General features: G+C 44.4%; 1 protein-coding gene across 8 annotated transcripts in view; it reads right to left on the minus strand.

The window, feature by feature from the left end:
• The window catches only part of Plcb1 (phospholipase C beta 1), a 758,762-nt gene that overhangs the window by 194,958 nt on the left and 548,821 nt on the right, over positions 1 to 14,983 (minus strand). For all 8 annotated transcript variants that reach the window (XM_055605263.1, XM_055605143.1, XM_055605110.1 and 5 more), the window contains 2 exons: positions 12,586 to 12,743; positions 4,316 to 4,398 (listed from right to left, as the gene is read on the minus strand). In XM_055605263.1, the coding sequence (XP_055461238.1) occupies positions 4,316 to 4,398; positions 12,586 to 12,743 (241 nt within the window). The remainder of the gene's footprint in view (positions 1 to 4,315; positions 4,399 to 12,585; positions 12,744 to 14,983) is intronic.

Below are 14,983 nucleotides of genomic sequence, written 5' to 3' on the forward strand. Positions count from 1 at the left end.
TGAACAAGATTTTACACAGTCTTAGTAGAGGCTGACCACTCTCAGAAGTTCGAGAGGGGACTGACAGCTGACTGCTTCCTGACTCATACTGGAGATGGTGGCTTAAGGTCAACTCAGTAGAGCTCTATGGATGGGACCTTTGGAACCGGCAGGGTTGATGGGGAAGATGATTTCTGCCCAGTGCTACCTTACACAGGAAGTTGGCTAGGTCAGCCTGCTCTCCGGCTGCAGCTGAGCCCAGGGCATCTGCCTGGGCACTGTTCTAAGCTGCACTGAAGAACATGGGACCTAGCTGGGAGCAGTGGCACACACTTGTGATCCCAGCACTCAGGGAGGCAGAGGCAGGTGGATCTGTGTGAGCTTGAGGCCAGGCTGATCTTCAAACTGAATCCAGGACAGCCAAGGCCACACAGAGAAACCCTGTCTCGAAAAACAACAACAACAAAGGACCAATAAGCAGCAGCTACATTTGATGAAGGTTAAAGGTAATTCTGATATGAGTAGCCATCATCTCCTGATGTGGCTCAGGAGAGCCACACGTGGAGCATTAGTATGCTTCAGATTCACACTTAGAATCTACAGGGCTAATATGCAGTATTGCTAAGAGAGTCCCAGGGAACAGATGCTATAGGTCTGAGGACTGCTTTGTGAAAGAAGTCTGTGTGAAGACAAGGGAGGAAGATGTAGACATCTAGAAAAAGTGAAGTGTGGCATTTAGAAAGCAGGCCATTCTTGTTGTCAATTAACACAAATGTCCTTTTAATAGAGCAGAGGGCAAACTGAACACACACACACACACGTGCACACACACACAGTTCAGTGAAAACAAAGAGACTTTAACTGATTTAATTTAAATGACATTAAAACTGCAATTAACGAATAAAGAAATCCCAAAATTTTTAGAGTATCAACATCAGCCATGATGGTAATAAAAGGGAAAAAAATTCACAAAAATATTATGTGCTTCAAGCCGCGACAGATATTTCTAAACATATTAAAATATCCACATTGCATCTGCCAAGGAGGTTGAGTTTTCTGACGAAGACTGTGCCCCATTGCAAGGGGTAAAATCTTACAAGACAAGCTAAGCCTATTGGTAACTTGTCAAAGTCTCACAGTCTGTGGTGAAGCCAAGCTTGGAAGTCACTTCTGTCAAGGTCAATACAAGACTCTTTGAAAGTGCTAGCTCGTAAGTCAAATGGGACCCTTTAAAACCAACTTTCCGTCCTCCCCGCCTCCTCCCCGTCTTGTGTGTGGTGGCAGTGGTTATGTCGTTTGTGTGCGCCCGTGCAAGCGTGTGCGTGCGTCCCTCACAGTGGGCAAACAAAGAACGGAAGACAATGCGGTACACTGCCGTCCCCAAGCACCTTGTGTGGGTCGTGAGGACCTCCTGAGTCTGCACCTTCACTGCTGAGCCACCTCGCTGGCAGGAAGTGGGGAGTGCTGAAACCGGAAGTGTGGTTAGGAGGTGTGTAATTGGGGAGGGGGCGGGAAGCCGCTCTCTGGGCGTGCTGGCTGCAGGTGAGGATCCCAGCGAGTGCAGAGTGATCCACTGGGAGGCGATTTAAAATCTGTGGATTTCTTCCATTTTTAACCCCAGCACAAGCTTCTCTTTATGGTAGTGTGGCCCAAATGAGTAGAAAGCGGAGTTCTGAGCCTGGCCCGTGGCAGAGACAGTACAGAGGCCCTGCCGCGCCTACCGGAAGGGGAAGCAGGCCTTGCTGGGCCGGCGTGGGGCTGGGTCGCTGGCTGAGGATTCTGAGGGTTCGTCTGCTTTGGGGAGGACACGCACAGCGTGGACTTGATGACGGGACCCACAGCTCAAATAGACAGCTCTAGCCACTAACGGAAGGCCGCGTTTTCCCGGGGTGAGAGTCCTCCCGGGAGAGCGCTTGGCTGAGCTGCTTGGCTATCTGGGGGTGAAGGAGAGGACTGCGAAACAACTTGTTTTCACGTCAGAAGTCAGCACTCTGCCCTCTGCTACGCCTTACCACAGTTGTGCGTCCTGAGAAAGTTGTTTTCCTGTTTTCTTTCGTCGTGTGTGGATTATGAATGAACCTGCAACGGCTACATTGCACAATTCAGCATCCTGGTGCTAGAGTGTCTTTGCTTTTGTGCACAGTGTAGGAACTAGGTTTGTGTTGAGTCTGAGATCTCTGTGTAATTAGAGTGAAAGGCCGCAAAGCACATCCTGTGGTTGGGGTCACAGACAAATCAGAGTGGACCTGCTGACAGTTGCCTTGTAGAGTTACGATTGTCTTGATTCCATATCTTAGAAGTTTCTGATTCTTCTCTTTAGGTGTGTGTGTGTGTGTGTGTGTGTGTGTGCCTGCGCGTGTTGATTAAAATCCTGTATTCTGAGGCCAGGCTAACTTGGTTTCAATCTCATCTCAGCTGCATAGTCTCAGGCAAGCTAAATGCTCATCTGGGATTCAGTTTCTTTACCTGTAAGATAAGGGTACCCTGTTCCTTTGATGAACACAGGTTCATACCAAAGGTTGCATGAGCAGTAAACAAACATACTGGGAAGAGTGTTTGGTGCAAAGTACATGTTCAGTGAGTGTCAGCTTTGCTATGCCAGTGGTGGTTACAGATGTGGCCTTTCTGTCTACCTCAGAGTAGAATTTACTTCGTAGCAGGTGAGACAATGCAAAAATGCAACTGCATTTCTTGATTCTTTCTCCTTTAAGAAAATAACACGGATGGATGCCTGTTATTAAAGAAAACAGAAGCAAGGCACTGTGGACTTCCCTGAAAACTGCTATGCCTGAGCAAAATGGCCAGCGCTTGCTGGAAGCCAAGGAAAAATGGGATAGACATGGAGGAGAAAGCCTCTTGCAATATTACTTGCAAATCTTAGCTGCTGCAGCAAATCAACTGTTAAATGCAGTCCCTGCAGGGGTGAGGAGAAATAGCAAGGGAAGCTGTAAGTTCCATTGTCTTCCCAGTCCCTCAGGAGTGTTAGAAAAACCATAAACAGTGATTTCATCATTCACAGTATTAAATGCTCACAATGAAACAGAATGCTGAGTGGCAAATGCTGTGCTGTCCTGAGAACAAACTAGAAACAGATTCTTAACAAAATCAGTTATGTCAAAGTAAGGTTGCTTTCTGCTTTTTACATATTAATGGAATGCCTAAATTTTGGTTCTGCTTAAACTGCTTCTTGAAGATTTAGAAATTCATGTTCTAAAGCCTGTGTTGCAAATTAGTAAACTGGAAAAGACTCTTAGACAGAAAAAGGAATAAAGAAATGTATGAGTCCTATTGCCATAGGTACCACCAGCTTTCACTAAAAAAATAATAATAAATAAATAAAAATTAAAAAAAAAATTCTGTCAGGGGTGCTTGTGAGGTAATGAAGGCTTCAAAACACTCTGTAAGTAACCATGGCCTACCACATGCCCTTCAAGCACTGATTCCACAGACTAAGGTCATGGTGTAAATGGACTTCGTCTCAACACAAATAATCTTTTCTTGTGGGCCTGTGAAAACAAGCGACTGTATGATACTGTGATACACATGCTAATATCTATATCATAGTAATAATTTACCTCACCTTGATTCTTTCAATAAAATGAATAGTTGCTAGATGTGCTAGCAACTTGTAATCCAGCATTTTTGAGGCTGAGGCAGGGGAATTGATGTTTAAAGCAATCTTGGCTACATAACAATACCATGTCAAAACTGAGGGGTGGATGTTGCTGCTCAGTGGAAGAACACACGCCTCATATACACGAGGTTCCTCACTCCATCTCCAGCATGGCACGTATTTCAGTCAGAATTATTTTTTCCTTGTATGACTCAGCAGTGAGTGCGGGCTACTTTGAAACAGAAAAATGTTTGCAATAAGGTAAGCAGTGAAAAGCAAAGGAAGGAGAGGGATGTGACCAACAGACACAGGTGAAAGAAAAGAGTTTCTAGGTGTTCCATCATCAGTCATAAGCGTGGGGAACTGGCCTCTTAAGGCAACCAAATGGTTTTCAAATTTGTAGCAAAGAGAGTGACTGAAAGAAGGTTTTAAGAATGGCTCACTGCATTCCAAGTCAGTAAAGAAATGACGTCTTAAATATAATATGCTCTACCACACTGTAAAGCAGAGTCCTCAGTTTAAAATCATGTTGTGGCATGCAGATGGCCCCCACAAGCCAGAGGCTGTATTAATGCTAACAACATGTAAATGAACCAATGAAAGCATGCCCCTTACTGTGCGGCATCATTGAAAGATACCACTGTTGACACCACATCATCTGAATTTGGGCAGATCATTGCCAAAGAGGCCTCAGACTGCCCCCTCAATGCTCCAGATACTTACGAGTCCACATGGTTCTCGAAGGAGAGGAGGATGGGAAAAGGTGAAGTCTTGAATGCACACTCTGCTATGGCTTCTATGACTTCCTGAAACAAGAACACATCCATAGTCAACAAAACACAGTTCTTCAGGGGCACATTTTTCCCCCTTTGGAATAAATTAATTAGTATGGTGTTTTCTTATTTTTATTTTTGTTTCTTAGTCTTTGTGTGTGTTAGGTTTGTTGTTCTTGCTATTTTCTTATAGCAGTTTTGGGCTCAAAAACGGCCTCATGCATGCTAGGCATGTGCTCTTGTACTGATTTTTTTTTTTTTTAATAGAAGTATCTCAAATGGTTGGAATGGGTGGAAGAGGCTGTGAAGTTCTGGCTTCTGGCTCCATAAGGTTAAAAAAAAAAAGAATAAATGGGCTTTGGTGGAATGGAAGCAAGTGGGGAAATGACAGTTCTTTTATTTATTGATTGTAGCTTTTGTTCCTTTGTAATGAAACCATCTAGTCATGTCATGAAAATATGGACAATCATATAAGCCAATTTTCTTTACCCACAGATTTACTTTCTGGACCAAAGTGCTATCAATGATTTTTAACAATAGTTACATAATCTGTATTTTTAATAAATATTGCTATTAAGAGTAAATAAAGGGGCGGGAGTGAGGACTGATAGCAGGGCACCTGCCTAGAGTGGACAAGGTCCTGGGTTTGATGGCCAGCACCAAAACCAACCAAACACAAACAGAATGTAGGTAGACCTCGTGTTCATGACAATAGTGCTTAAGACATCCAGGGTTGTGTAACCATCGCTCCAGTCTACTGCAAACAGCCTTGTTACAGGTTGCTGTCTTTATCCAACCCCCACCTCACACTCACACTCTCGCAATCCACCCCACAACCAGAATCTCCATGTCTCCTTATATCTGCTTGTCCCAGACATTTCATACACATGGAATGATGGACTATATGGCTTTGGGGGTCGGGTATTTTTCAGGTGTGTTTTTGCTTTAAAAGTTTATGTCAAGGCTGGAGCTGTATCCTGGTGTTAGGGTACTTCATACTCTACGTTCTCCATCTAACAATGAGGTCATAAGCTTCAACAGTGCTATCCAAGTCCAGAAAGATAAAAGTGCTGTGATTGACTTAACTAGCCATCAACTGCTGGGTGGGGGCATTCTTCTAGGAATGGTCTCTCAAAAGGAAAAATACTGAGTTGAGTAACATGAACTCCTTAATAGCCTCTCACATGTTTCCAAATTATTTTTCTTTGTGAAGTGTCTATAGTAATGCACAAAGGATCAGATCGCAAAGCATATTCACCACTGGGCATTTCAGCATTATTTTCCCAAAGTGTTTTTTTTTTTTATTTAACTTACACTGAAATACAATCACTTTATTTATCTATTTATTTATTTGTTTGTTTGTTTTTAAGATTTACATGTAAGCCTGTGTACCATGTTCATGCAGTACCTACAGAGGCCAGAAGAGGGCACCAGAGCCCCTGGAACTGGGGTTACACATACCTGTAATCTGTCCTGTGGGTTCTGTGGATCAAGCCCAGGACCTCTGGAGGAGCAGTCTCTGCTCCTGACCTCAGAGCCATTTCCTCAGCCCCTCATTTAGTGTTTAAGCGTCCCATATATGCTTTTTAAGTTTCAAAGTATCATACACTGCTTTTATATATTTATATTTATAATATATATATATATTTTATATTCTTCACGCACTCTCCTGTCCTATTGTACCTTCTCCTCTCATCCTTCACACCCAAACCTTTCCCACAGGGTCCTCTCCCTTTGCTGTGCAGCGCACAGCTTTCTTTATAGCTGTGCTGTTAAGCCATTTCCCTCGCCCCGGAGCACACCCGAGGCTTTCTAATTCTGTGCTCCATTTGCATCTACCTTCTAGGAATGATGAGTCGTTCTTACTGTCTCTTGGAAGTGAACTCACAGGTTGCTCTTCAGACATAATCAATTTAACTTTCATCACAGCTAAGTCCGTCAAAATAAGTGCACTATAAAAAGCAAGTGATGTCGGGATGTAACATTTTTTATTTCATGCATTTGCCCACAGGTTGTGGATGAAATAGGCTTGTGCTCGGCTCTTGTGTCTTGGACTTGGAAGTGGTGCGGTGCTGGGAAAATGATGCAGTGCTTCAGGGCTTGGGGCTCCATGGCTGTAAAGTGGAGGTGACGAGCCCTATGCCATAGGTCTGTTATGAAGGTACAGTGAGAGAAGAAAGCCAGCTCACCTCAAGGGAATGGTAGTCATCTTACGGTTCTTATCTTTGTACTGATTCTCCCCACGTTGGCTATACCTACACTCTTACTGTAGCAAGGCCTCCATTAGATGAGTACATGCTATTTTGCAGGCATGGACTGTGCCAAGCAACTGGCATTCCATAAAGAGAATACTGTCTGCCATTTACAGGTTATGAGGTGGGAGTTCAGCACATTAACTGACCTGAGAAGTCAAGATCAACTCCAGAATGTTTCTAAGCTCATGGGTCACATGGTCATGTGCTTCTCAGCTCCCACCAGGCTCCCAACCAAGTCCACCTTATGCACCTTCCTAGTGGGCACAGGCCAAGCTGACAGGATAGCAAAACTTCCCCTTATCAATTTTGCAGAGGACTTACCTTGACTCTCAGGCCTCAGTCTGGTTGAATTAAAACTCCCTATGCATGTAAGTAACACTACAACCTTTACTTTCATAGAAAGAAAACTGGAGTTTGGCTCTCCGTAGTCTAGTGGCACTGCCTGCAGCTCACAGCTGCAAGGTTCTCACATGTGCCGGGCAGGTTTGTGAACCACACTTGCACTCACAATGAGATCAGGGTGGTGGTTGACTGCACTCCCACCCCTGCTTGCTGGTAAGGAGTGAGGCTTGGCGATAGGAAGCCCTTCTGTGATCCTACAGCCAGGAATTCGAGAACTGGTCCTGAGGCCCGAGAGTTGGCCTAGCAGTCAGCTGGAGAGCAGCACCCCAACATCTATCTTCTCTTTCTCTCTCTCCCTCCTCCCATCTTCCTTCCTCCTCTCTCTGCCCAACTCTTCTCCTTCTCTGCATGTTTAACTACAGGTTAAAAAAGCTTTGTCAATCTTCACTGAATTTTAAGTTGGGGAAGACTCAAAGATCTAAGACTCCTCCTGGGAGACTTTTTTTTTTTAAATGTTTGAAATATTTTGTAAGGCATGCTTAAGGTCAGAAAGCTAGCACTGGCTCTTAAGCTTCACTCTCTCACACATGCTGCATTAGTGGCATGGGTGTTACAGTCATTTTCTGTACCATTGCTATTACTCAGTAACCTCCTGAGCACACAGTTCAATGACTAACTGTCAATGGGAAAACTGTCCTTGAATGCCTTTGCCTGCAGGGTGTGGTTGTGTATGCTTTTAATCTCAACACTTGCAGAAGCAGAGGCAGAGGCAGGTAGATCTCTGTGAGTTTGAGGCCAGCCTGGCTACCGAGAGAGAGTTCTGGGATAGCCAAACTACACAGAGAAACCCTGTCCTGAAAAACAAACAGATAAACAACAAAAAAGAAAAGAATGTAAAAGACAGACAGATAGACAGACAGACAGGAAAGAAGGAAGGAAGAAAGAAAAGAAAACCTTTGCCCTGGACAGAAAAGAACAGCGTGAGTTTGTTTAGGTAGACATTTATGGAGTCATGTAAAATTGCACCCTAAATTATTACTTCTTTCAGAAAACAAGGTCTTATTTTCAGAAATGCTCAGGTTAATGGTTTTATCCATTTTCATCATGTGTTATTCTTTTTTCCATACTATTTCATATGATTGCTGGTTAAAACTAGCTGTCTGAGGGGAGAAAAATCCAGGGATGGAGTGAAAGTGTGGTGTCTGTCCTATGTCGAAAGGAAAGAGACTGATTGACCAAAAGTTGCATTTTGAGGACAGCCATCAGAAAGACCAAGACAGATGGTATCAAAACAGGAGCAACGCTCAAATGGCCACAGCTCCACCACTGGCATACAGCGGCTGACTACACAGCATGCCCCTCTTCCTAGGACATAGCGTTCTCTCCTTGTGCATATGATCAGCAAGTAGTGTATGTAAGCAGGAGTCCTTGCTTTGTGAGGAACAGCCCATGGCATGTTCTGGAGCACATGAACTGAGGGCAGATACATGGTGTGACACAGAAATGACAAACTTTGCCCTCGGCTTAGGTGGCTGCTGCACAATGCACTCAACTGTCAAATGCAGTCTAGTTACACTGCAAAGTCAGTTCCAAATGCCCAGGAAGCAGCGGAACCTTTTCACTGCCCACCTACATGTTATACGTTGAATTTCATACACAACAAAGGGGAAGCAGTTTCCCTTACATAATGGCCAGAGGGACATGAAAGTGAGGCCGCACTTTGATTGGTCTGATGGCAAATCTCCAAATCTTCATTGATCACCTCCTCTCTGTCAGGTTCAATTCAATGTGCTGTGGGTGGATGGGGTCACAGAATGAAGGGCCCTGTCTTTGTGGGGATTACATGATAGCTGGAGACCTGCTGGGACAGGCGGGGATTTCACAAAGTGACTGGTGCCATGTGGAAATTTAAAAATGCAGAGTGAGAGGGTGAGAGAATGTCTATCCAGAAAAGTGTGAGATCCCCACTAGTAGCAGTACGAAATAGAGAAGTCGCGGGAGTCCTCACTGGGGTGACATTTGAGAGTGCTTCAAAGAAGGAAGAGGAGAGCTTCAGTGTGATCTGTGCAGAGGTGCGGAGGCCTGGAAGGGCCAGGGAACAGCAAGAAGGCTCATGCAGTTCCTGTTGCAGAGTGAGTTGAGTGAATGACACAGTAAGTAGCAAGGACCAGGGTGATTTGCACAGGAGACAGTGGAGAGCAGAAGGCCCCATCCCTTGTTCCTATGTCACCATTACAAAGGTTCCTTATACACTGGGCTCTAAGAAAGCAACTGTGCAGAGCAGGGGCTAGACGTGGGGCGGGGGGGGGGTCCATGGGGGAGCTCTAAGAGCCAGACTTAGAGTCATTCACCTAGGCTCTGCACTTCACTCACAGGACTCGGAGTGAGGCTCTGGCTCCTTCCTTCCCTGGCTCCTGGAGAATAAAAATCCTGCTTCTGAATTTATCTACAGCTCAGGCTAGGCTTTCCACTACCGCCCCCTTCCCATTCCACGTCTCTCCGAATCACATGAGCAGGAGCCATAGGGCTAGGGTTCAGGAGGGTATAACTGACCCTTTCTGGTTATCCTAGTCACCCTACCCAGCAGCAGGCAGAGGAATGCAGTCTGCTGGGCTGGTGGATGCCCTTAGGCCTCTAAAGCTGGCAGTGTCTGGACTCGGTAGAGGAGCTGGCTGCAGGAGTCTAGGCAGGGACAGGCAGTGAGCAGAGCAGGCACTCACAGATGAGACTGAAGCACCACTCGTAGGTCAAGTGCATAGGAAGAGTCTCGGAGAGAGCCCTGGGGCTTAGGCCGGGAAGCCAGTGCTCTGCGCAAAAGAAATGTGACTTCAAATGTGCGGGATGTTTATTCTGTTTCCAGGACCTCAAAGGATTTTGGAGATTAAGTTGTTTTTTTTTTTTAAGACTTGTTTGTTTTATGTGCATTGGTGTTTTGCCCAAATTTCTGTTGGTGTGAGGGTGTTGGATCCCCTAGAAGTGCAGTTACAGACAGCTGTGAGCCACCATGTGGGTGCTGGGAATTGAACCTGGGTCCTCTGGAAGAGCAGCCAGTGCTCTTAACTGCTGAGCCATCTCTCCAGCCCCTGGAGATTAAGCTTTAAGAAAACAGAATTGCAGCTTCCATGGACTCTAAGGGGAAAAGCAGGGTGCAGGCAGTTTTGGTAAGTTTTCCCTTCAGCAGCCCAAGTGTGGTGCCTGGTTGTCCCCACTCCTCCCACGGTCAGAACCCTCTCCACCATGGCAGTTGAAGGGACTCCCAGCATGTGGGCTGTTCCCAGCCTCTGCTCTCTGGCCCCTGGCCACATTTTTTTCTTACATAGCCTAACTAGTTGAGATTGGGATGAACAGGGGGTAAAAGAAAGTTGGTATATGGAAATGAAACCATCAAAACCTTTATTCTTTTTTTTTTCTCAATTGAGACTATTAAAATTTTCACAGTGGTTGGTTTCAGGAGCCAATACAACTTTTAAAGATTTTTGTCAGAATTCAAGTCAATACTATATTAAATATGTTGTGAAATTAAGAGAGATTAAGTGTTACTTTTCTCTATTTATGGCATTGTAACCTAAGTCTTAAAATGCCAACTTATAGGGTAAGGTGTCACATGCCTGGATTCCTACATTCTAGAAGGACAGACTGAAGCAGGAGCTGGAGTTTAAGTCCAGCCTAGGCTACAGAAATCCTGTTTTAAAACAATAACAACAAATTCTGCAGAAAGAGTGTCCCACTAATTGCTCTTGACATTAGTAATGACATTAGTGACACAGGACACGTGCTGGTGCCCAGCACAGTAGCTTTAAAAAACAAACAGACAGGCAGACAAACAAACAAAAACCCCATTTCTCTGAACTGAGTATGACAGAGCCTGAAAACCCTGCTTCTTGTTGGCTATCCCATTATCAACACTTGTTTTGTTTGGTTGCATCTCAAGTGCCCCAGGGTTAGAACTAATTTCCCTTTCAATCTTCCTTAAAAAAAAAAAAAAAAATCTGAAAGTGGTGAGAAACCCAAGTCAACTCAGTTCCCTGAAACTGAAATCCATGTTCCCTGAAACATGTCCACCTTCTTCCAGATTGTTCCTTGGGGACCTAGGACATCTGATGTTGGCATCCAACAGACCTGTAAGTCCCTGCAATGGCTCTTTGCAGGGCATGTGGGCAGGAATCTGATACGCTGACTTGGACGTCCGTCTAGTGGGTGGCAGGCAGCCCAACACAGGATGGACCCAAGGGCGGAAGAAGGGGACCAAGCACCCCAGTGCTGCTTAATGACGCTGCTGGATGCTTCTCTGTTACTAACAGTTGCGGTCCTGCCTCCTTGACTAGTAAAGACACAATCATAGGCTCGTTTCCACACCTGACAACATCCAGTCTACCACAGGCCAACCTGCTTGTCAGTCCTCTTCCAAATCATCCAATCTGAGCCCATCCTGTCAGCTTTCATAACAAACATTCACTAGGATACTACCTTCCCCAGGACAGAAACCCTTTCCATTCATGTGCAAAATAAGTAACACTTATCAGCCATGTGCTATCAGAAGTCCACGGCTGATAGACACCTAGTTTCAAACCTGGCTGCTCATTTTGCGTCTAAAACCCTGAAATCCCAAGTGCTTTAAAGCTTGAAGTTTTTAATCACAAACATTGTATACAAAAAAGTTTTGGGTTTTGGAACATTTGGGTTTTTAGATTTTTTTGGGTTACAGGTCTACAATGATTTACCCCCAAACTGATAAAACTCTGTGCAATCTGAAAGATGTCTGATGGATGAATAAATCAAACATGAACAAAGCCAAGCATTTCAGATAAGAGACACTCAAGTGATATCATAATAAAATGGTAGCAATTAACTGTCTTCAAGATGAATAGAGCAAACAAGCTAGAAATATATGAGATAAAAATCACAAGTCTCCCAACGTGGAGTGAAAAAAAATCCAAGACAGAAAAGAATGTGGACTAGAATATTTAGCAACGTAAGCCAGGCTCTGCAACTGGCGGGGTCACACTGTTACGCTGCCTCAAATGTGCACAGCTCTCAAATGTTAGAGCAGTGGTCACTGTGCTCCGCAAAAGGGCCGCCCTCTCACGGCGGGGACTCTGCATGAGGATGGCTACACGGGCATGTTTCTGGGGTTCTGCTTCTTGATTCGCATGGTAGGTACATGAGTGCGCAGGTTGACATAAGGATGTACCTCTGAGTCAAGTATACACCTTTAATCCCAGTGGGAGATAAAGGCAGGTGGATCTCTGAGTTCAAGGCCAGCTTGGTCTACTGACTGAGTTCCAAGGTAGCCAGGGCTACAAAGAGAAGCCCTGTCTTGAACCCACACTCACTGCAAAAAAAAGTATCAGTGTCGATACTTTTGTTCAACAAAAATAAGATACAAGAAAATGGTGAATGGACAAAAATACAAACAAACAAAAAACTTCGATCTGTCCTTTCCTAAGCCACTTTCCTTAGATTTGGTTAGTTGGACAAAGGGCTCCATGTTAGTGTCTGAATTCAAATGCAATGGTGATTCTCAGCCAGTGAACTTCACAGTAATACCCAGACATCGCCTGAAAAGGCTTTACCTGGGTAGGGCCAGGTCTCGGCTGCCTTTTAGCAACTTTGTTCACTCTACCTTGAAGGAGATTTCCGTTGTCATGGTGAATCCATGGGTGATGACAGGCTCTTCCTCCGCAGTCCTGCCTTTCCAGCAGTCCAGCTCCACACAGCGGCATCCCGACAGAAGCACCTGGCGATACATCTCTACAGAGGAGTTCCCAGCCAACTGGCCAGCTGCAAAACAGACCCGGAATCTCTTGAATCAAGGAAAATATGAAGTGGGGACTTCATCCAAAGCTCTTTGAAATGGTGAACAAGGCACCAGAGCGGCCCAGGTGGCATCTGGGCTCCCTAGTGGGGAAGGGAGAGCACAGGGGAGGGTGCTGGAACATGACAGTAACACATGCTGATTATCATCTGCTTCCTGTGACTCAGTCAACAGGCAATCTTAAAAAAAAAAAAAAAACTGACATAGCTATTTTATAAGAAACCGATTCCATCCCAGACAATGAAAAGGGCACAGAGCAGTTGTCACCAAGGTTTCCCAAGAGAAGATGTAGAAACACAGGTCTTGTTCATGGAAAATACATAGTGAAGACTGCAGTACTCCCCAGGTTTATGAATGGTTTTAATCCATGTTAAATTCAACTTGACCTTTCTCTTCTATTGCCTGTAGAAACTGACATTCTGACCCAAAACTTCACATGGGAATATAGGGGGTCCTTAATTAGCTAAAGTAATCTTGAAAAGTATAAACAAAGTTGGAAAATCACACTTTCCAATTTTAGGACTTACTTCCAAGTTATAGTAATCAGGATAGTCTGGTGCCATCACAGGAAGAAACACACACGTGAGCAGTAAAATGAAGGTTTAGAAATAACTCACTTCCGACAAGGTTGTCAGCACAAGTCAGTACAGAAAAACTAGTGTTTTCAGTGAATTGACCAGGGGCAATAGGATAGCCAAAAAAATAATAATAATAAAATAGAATTTTAAAAGTTGGATCCGTATTTCATTCCACATAAAATAAATAAATAATGCAAAATTGATCAAGTACCTAAATGTGATATGTAAAAGTATGAAGATCTTAGAAGAAACATAGTTTCTAACACAACAGCTGTGTGCAGCTAGCACCAACAGCACAAGCGTCAAAAGGAGGAGCAGGAAAACTTTATAAGACTGAAGCTCGTGAGTAGAGCCTAAATAACCCAGTACCGCTGCTATGTAGCTAGTTGGGAGTGAGCGGGTTCTACCACTGTCATCATAATTAGCTTCTGAGCCCTACCCTCCATGTCCTTGTTAAACACAGTATTTTGAGGAAGGGGGAGCTATGACAATTGTCCAGCCTTAGAATTCAAAATACAATGTGAAAGAAGAAAGCATCACAGTTGCCTCCCGACACTTCAAAATACCACATCAAGTGATAACTACAGAGGGCAAACAGGAGGAGGGAGGCTTTGAAGTAGGGTTATTCGTTCCTAGTAAAATATGGCTACTTGAATAGGTTTACTTTCTTTCTCTCTCTCTCTCTCTCTCTCTCTCTCTTTAGTTCTTTTAAATCTGCTCTATTGAACTGGTGAGATTAGACTGTGTTCTGTATACGATCTTGGCTTCAGGTTGTGTCTTGTCCTGAGAGACTCCATTTTATACACATCCTTTGCGCCTGTGTGAGAGCAGATGTAGAAAGGTAGAGAGCCTCTGTATCTTGATCGATACACAGATACCATTCATGAAGCAGAGAATGGTATGCAGCTTATTCTTAATTATGGAAAGGGTGCTGCCCTATGAATTTATTAATGTAAATTGGGATCCTATAAGCAGATGTGTGTATCAAAATAGTATCAGTAAAACCAGGCACCAGAATCTACTGAACACATTGGATTGAGGAAAGAATGCAGTGCTTGGGCCTCACAAAAAGGAGGGCACTGAACACCACAGTGACAGTGACCTTGTTGGCCTGACATGGTGCATGCTCCAAGGACTGACTGGCAGAGAACATTCAACTGTCTCAGGGGCTTCAGCATGGCTCAGTCTCCACTGCCAAGGCCCATTTATTTGTATGGATGGGGCCCTGTGCTTATCTCTGTGGCCTGTGGTGCTGCGTCTCACCTGGGCAGCTTGACTCACCTGGGGCTGGAGCTAAATCGGTGGACTACAAGCTACCATGTATGTACTGGTCTTCTGCAAGACAAGCAAGTGCTCTTAACCATCCAGCCATCTCTCCGGGGCCTGATGGTCACTGCTTTCCTGATAGAATTGTCTCAAAGGGATTAATAATAATTACATTTTGAAACAACTCTATTATCAAACATACAAATTGAAGTCTTTGATATCCATGCCACAATTTTCTTTGATTAATACTTTATAAATCTTTATGTTTTGATCTATCTGTCTATCTGTCATAGTTTCACGCTTTCCTTCCTTCCTTCCTTCCTTCCTTCCTTCCTTCCTTCCTTCCTTCCTTCCTTCCTTCC

This window comes from Psammomys obesus, unplaced genomic scaffold, assembly GCF_907164565.1.
Source record: "Psammomys obesus unplaced genomic scaffold, mPsaObe1.curated_primary_1811, whole genome shotgun sequence".
In the NCBI taxonomy this organism is placed as follows: domain Eukaryota; kingdom Metazoa; phylum Chordata; class Mammalia; order Rodentia; family Muridae; genus Psammomys; species Psammomys obesus.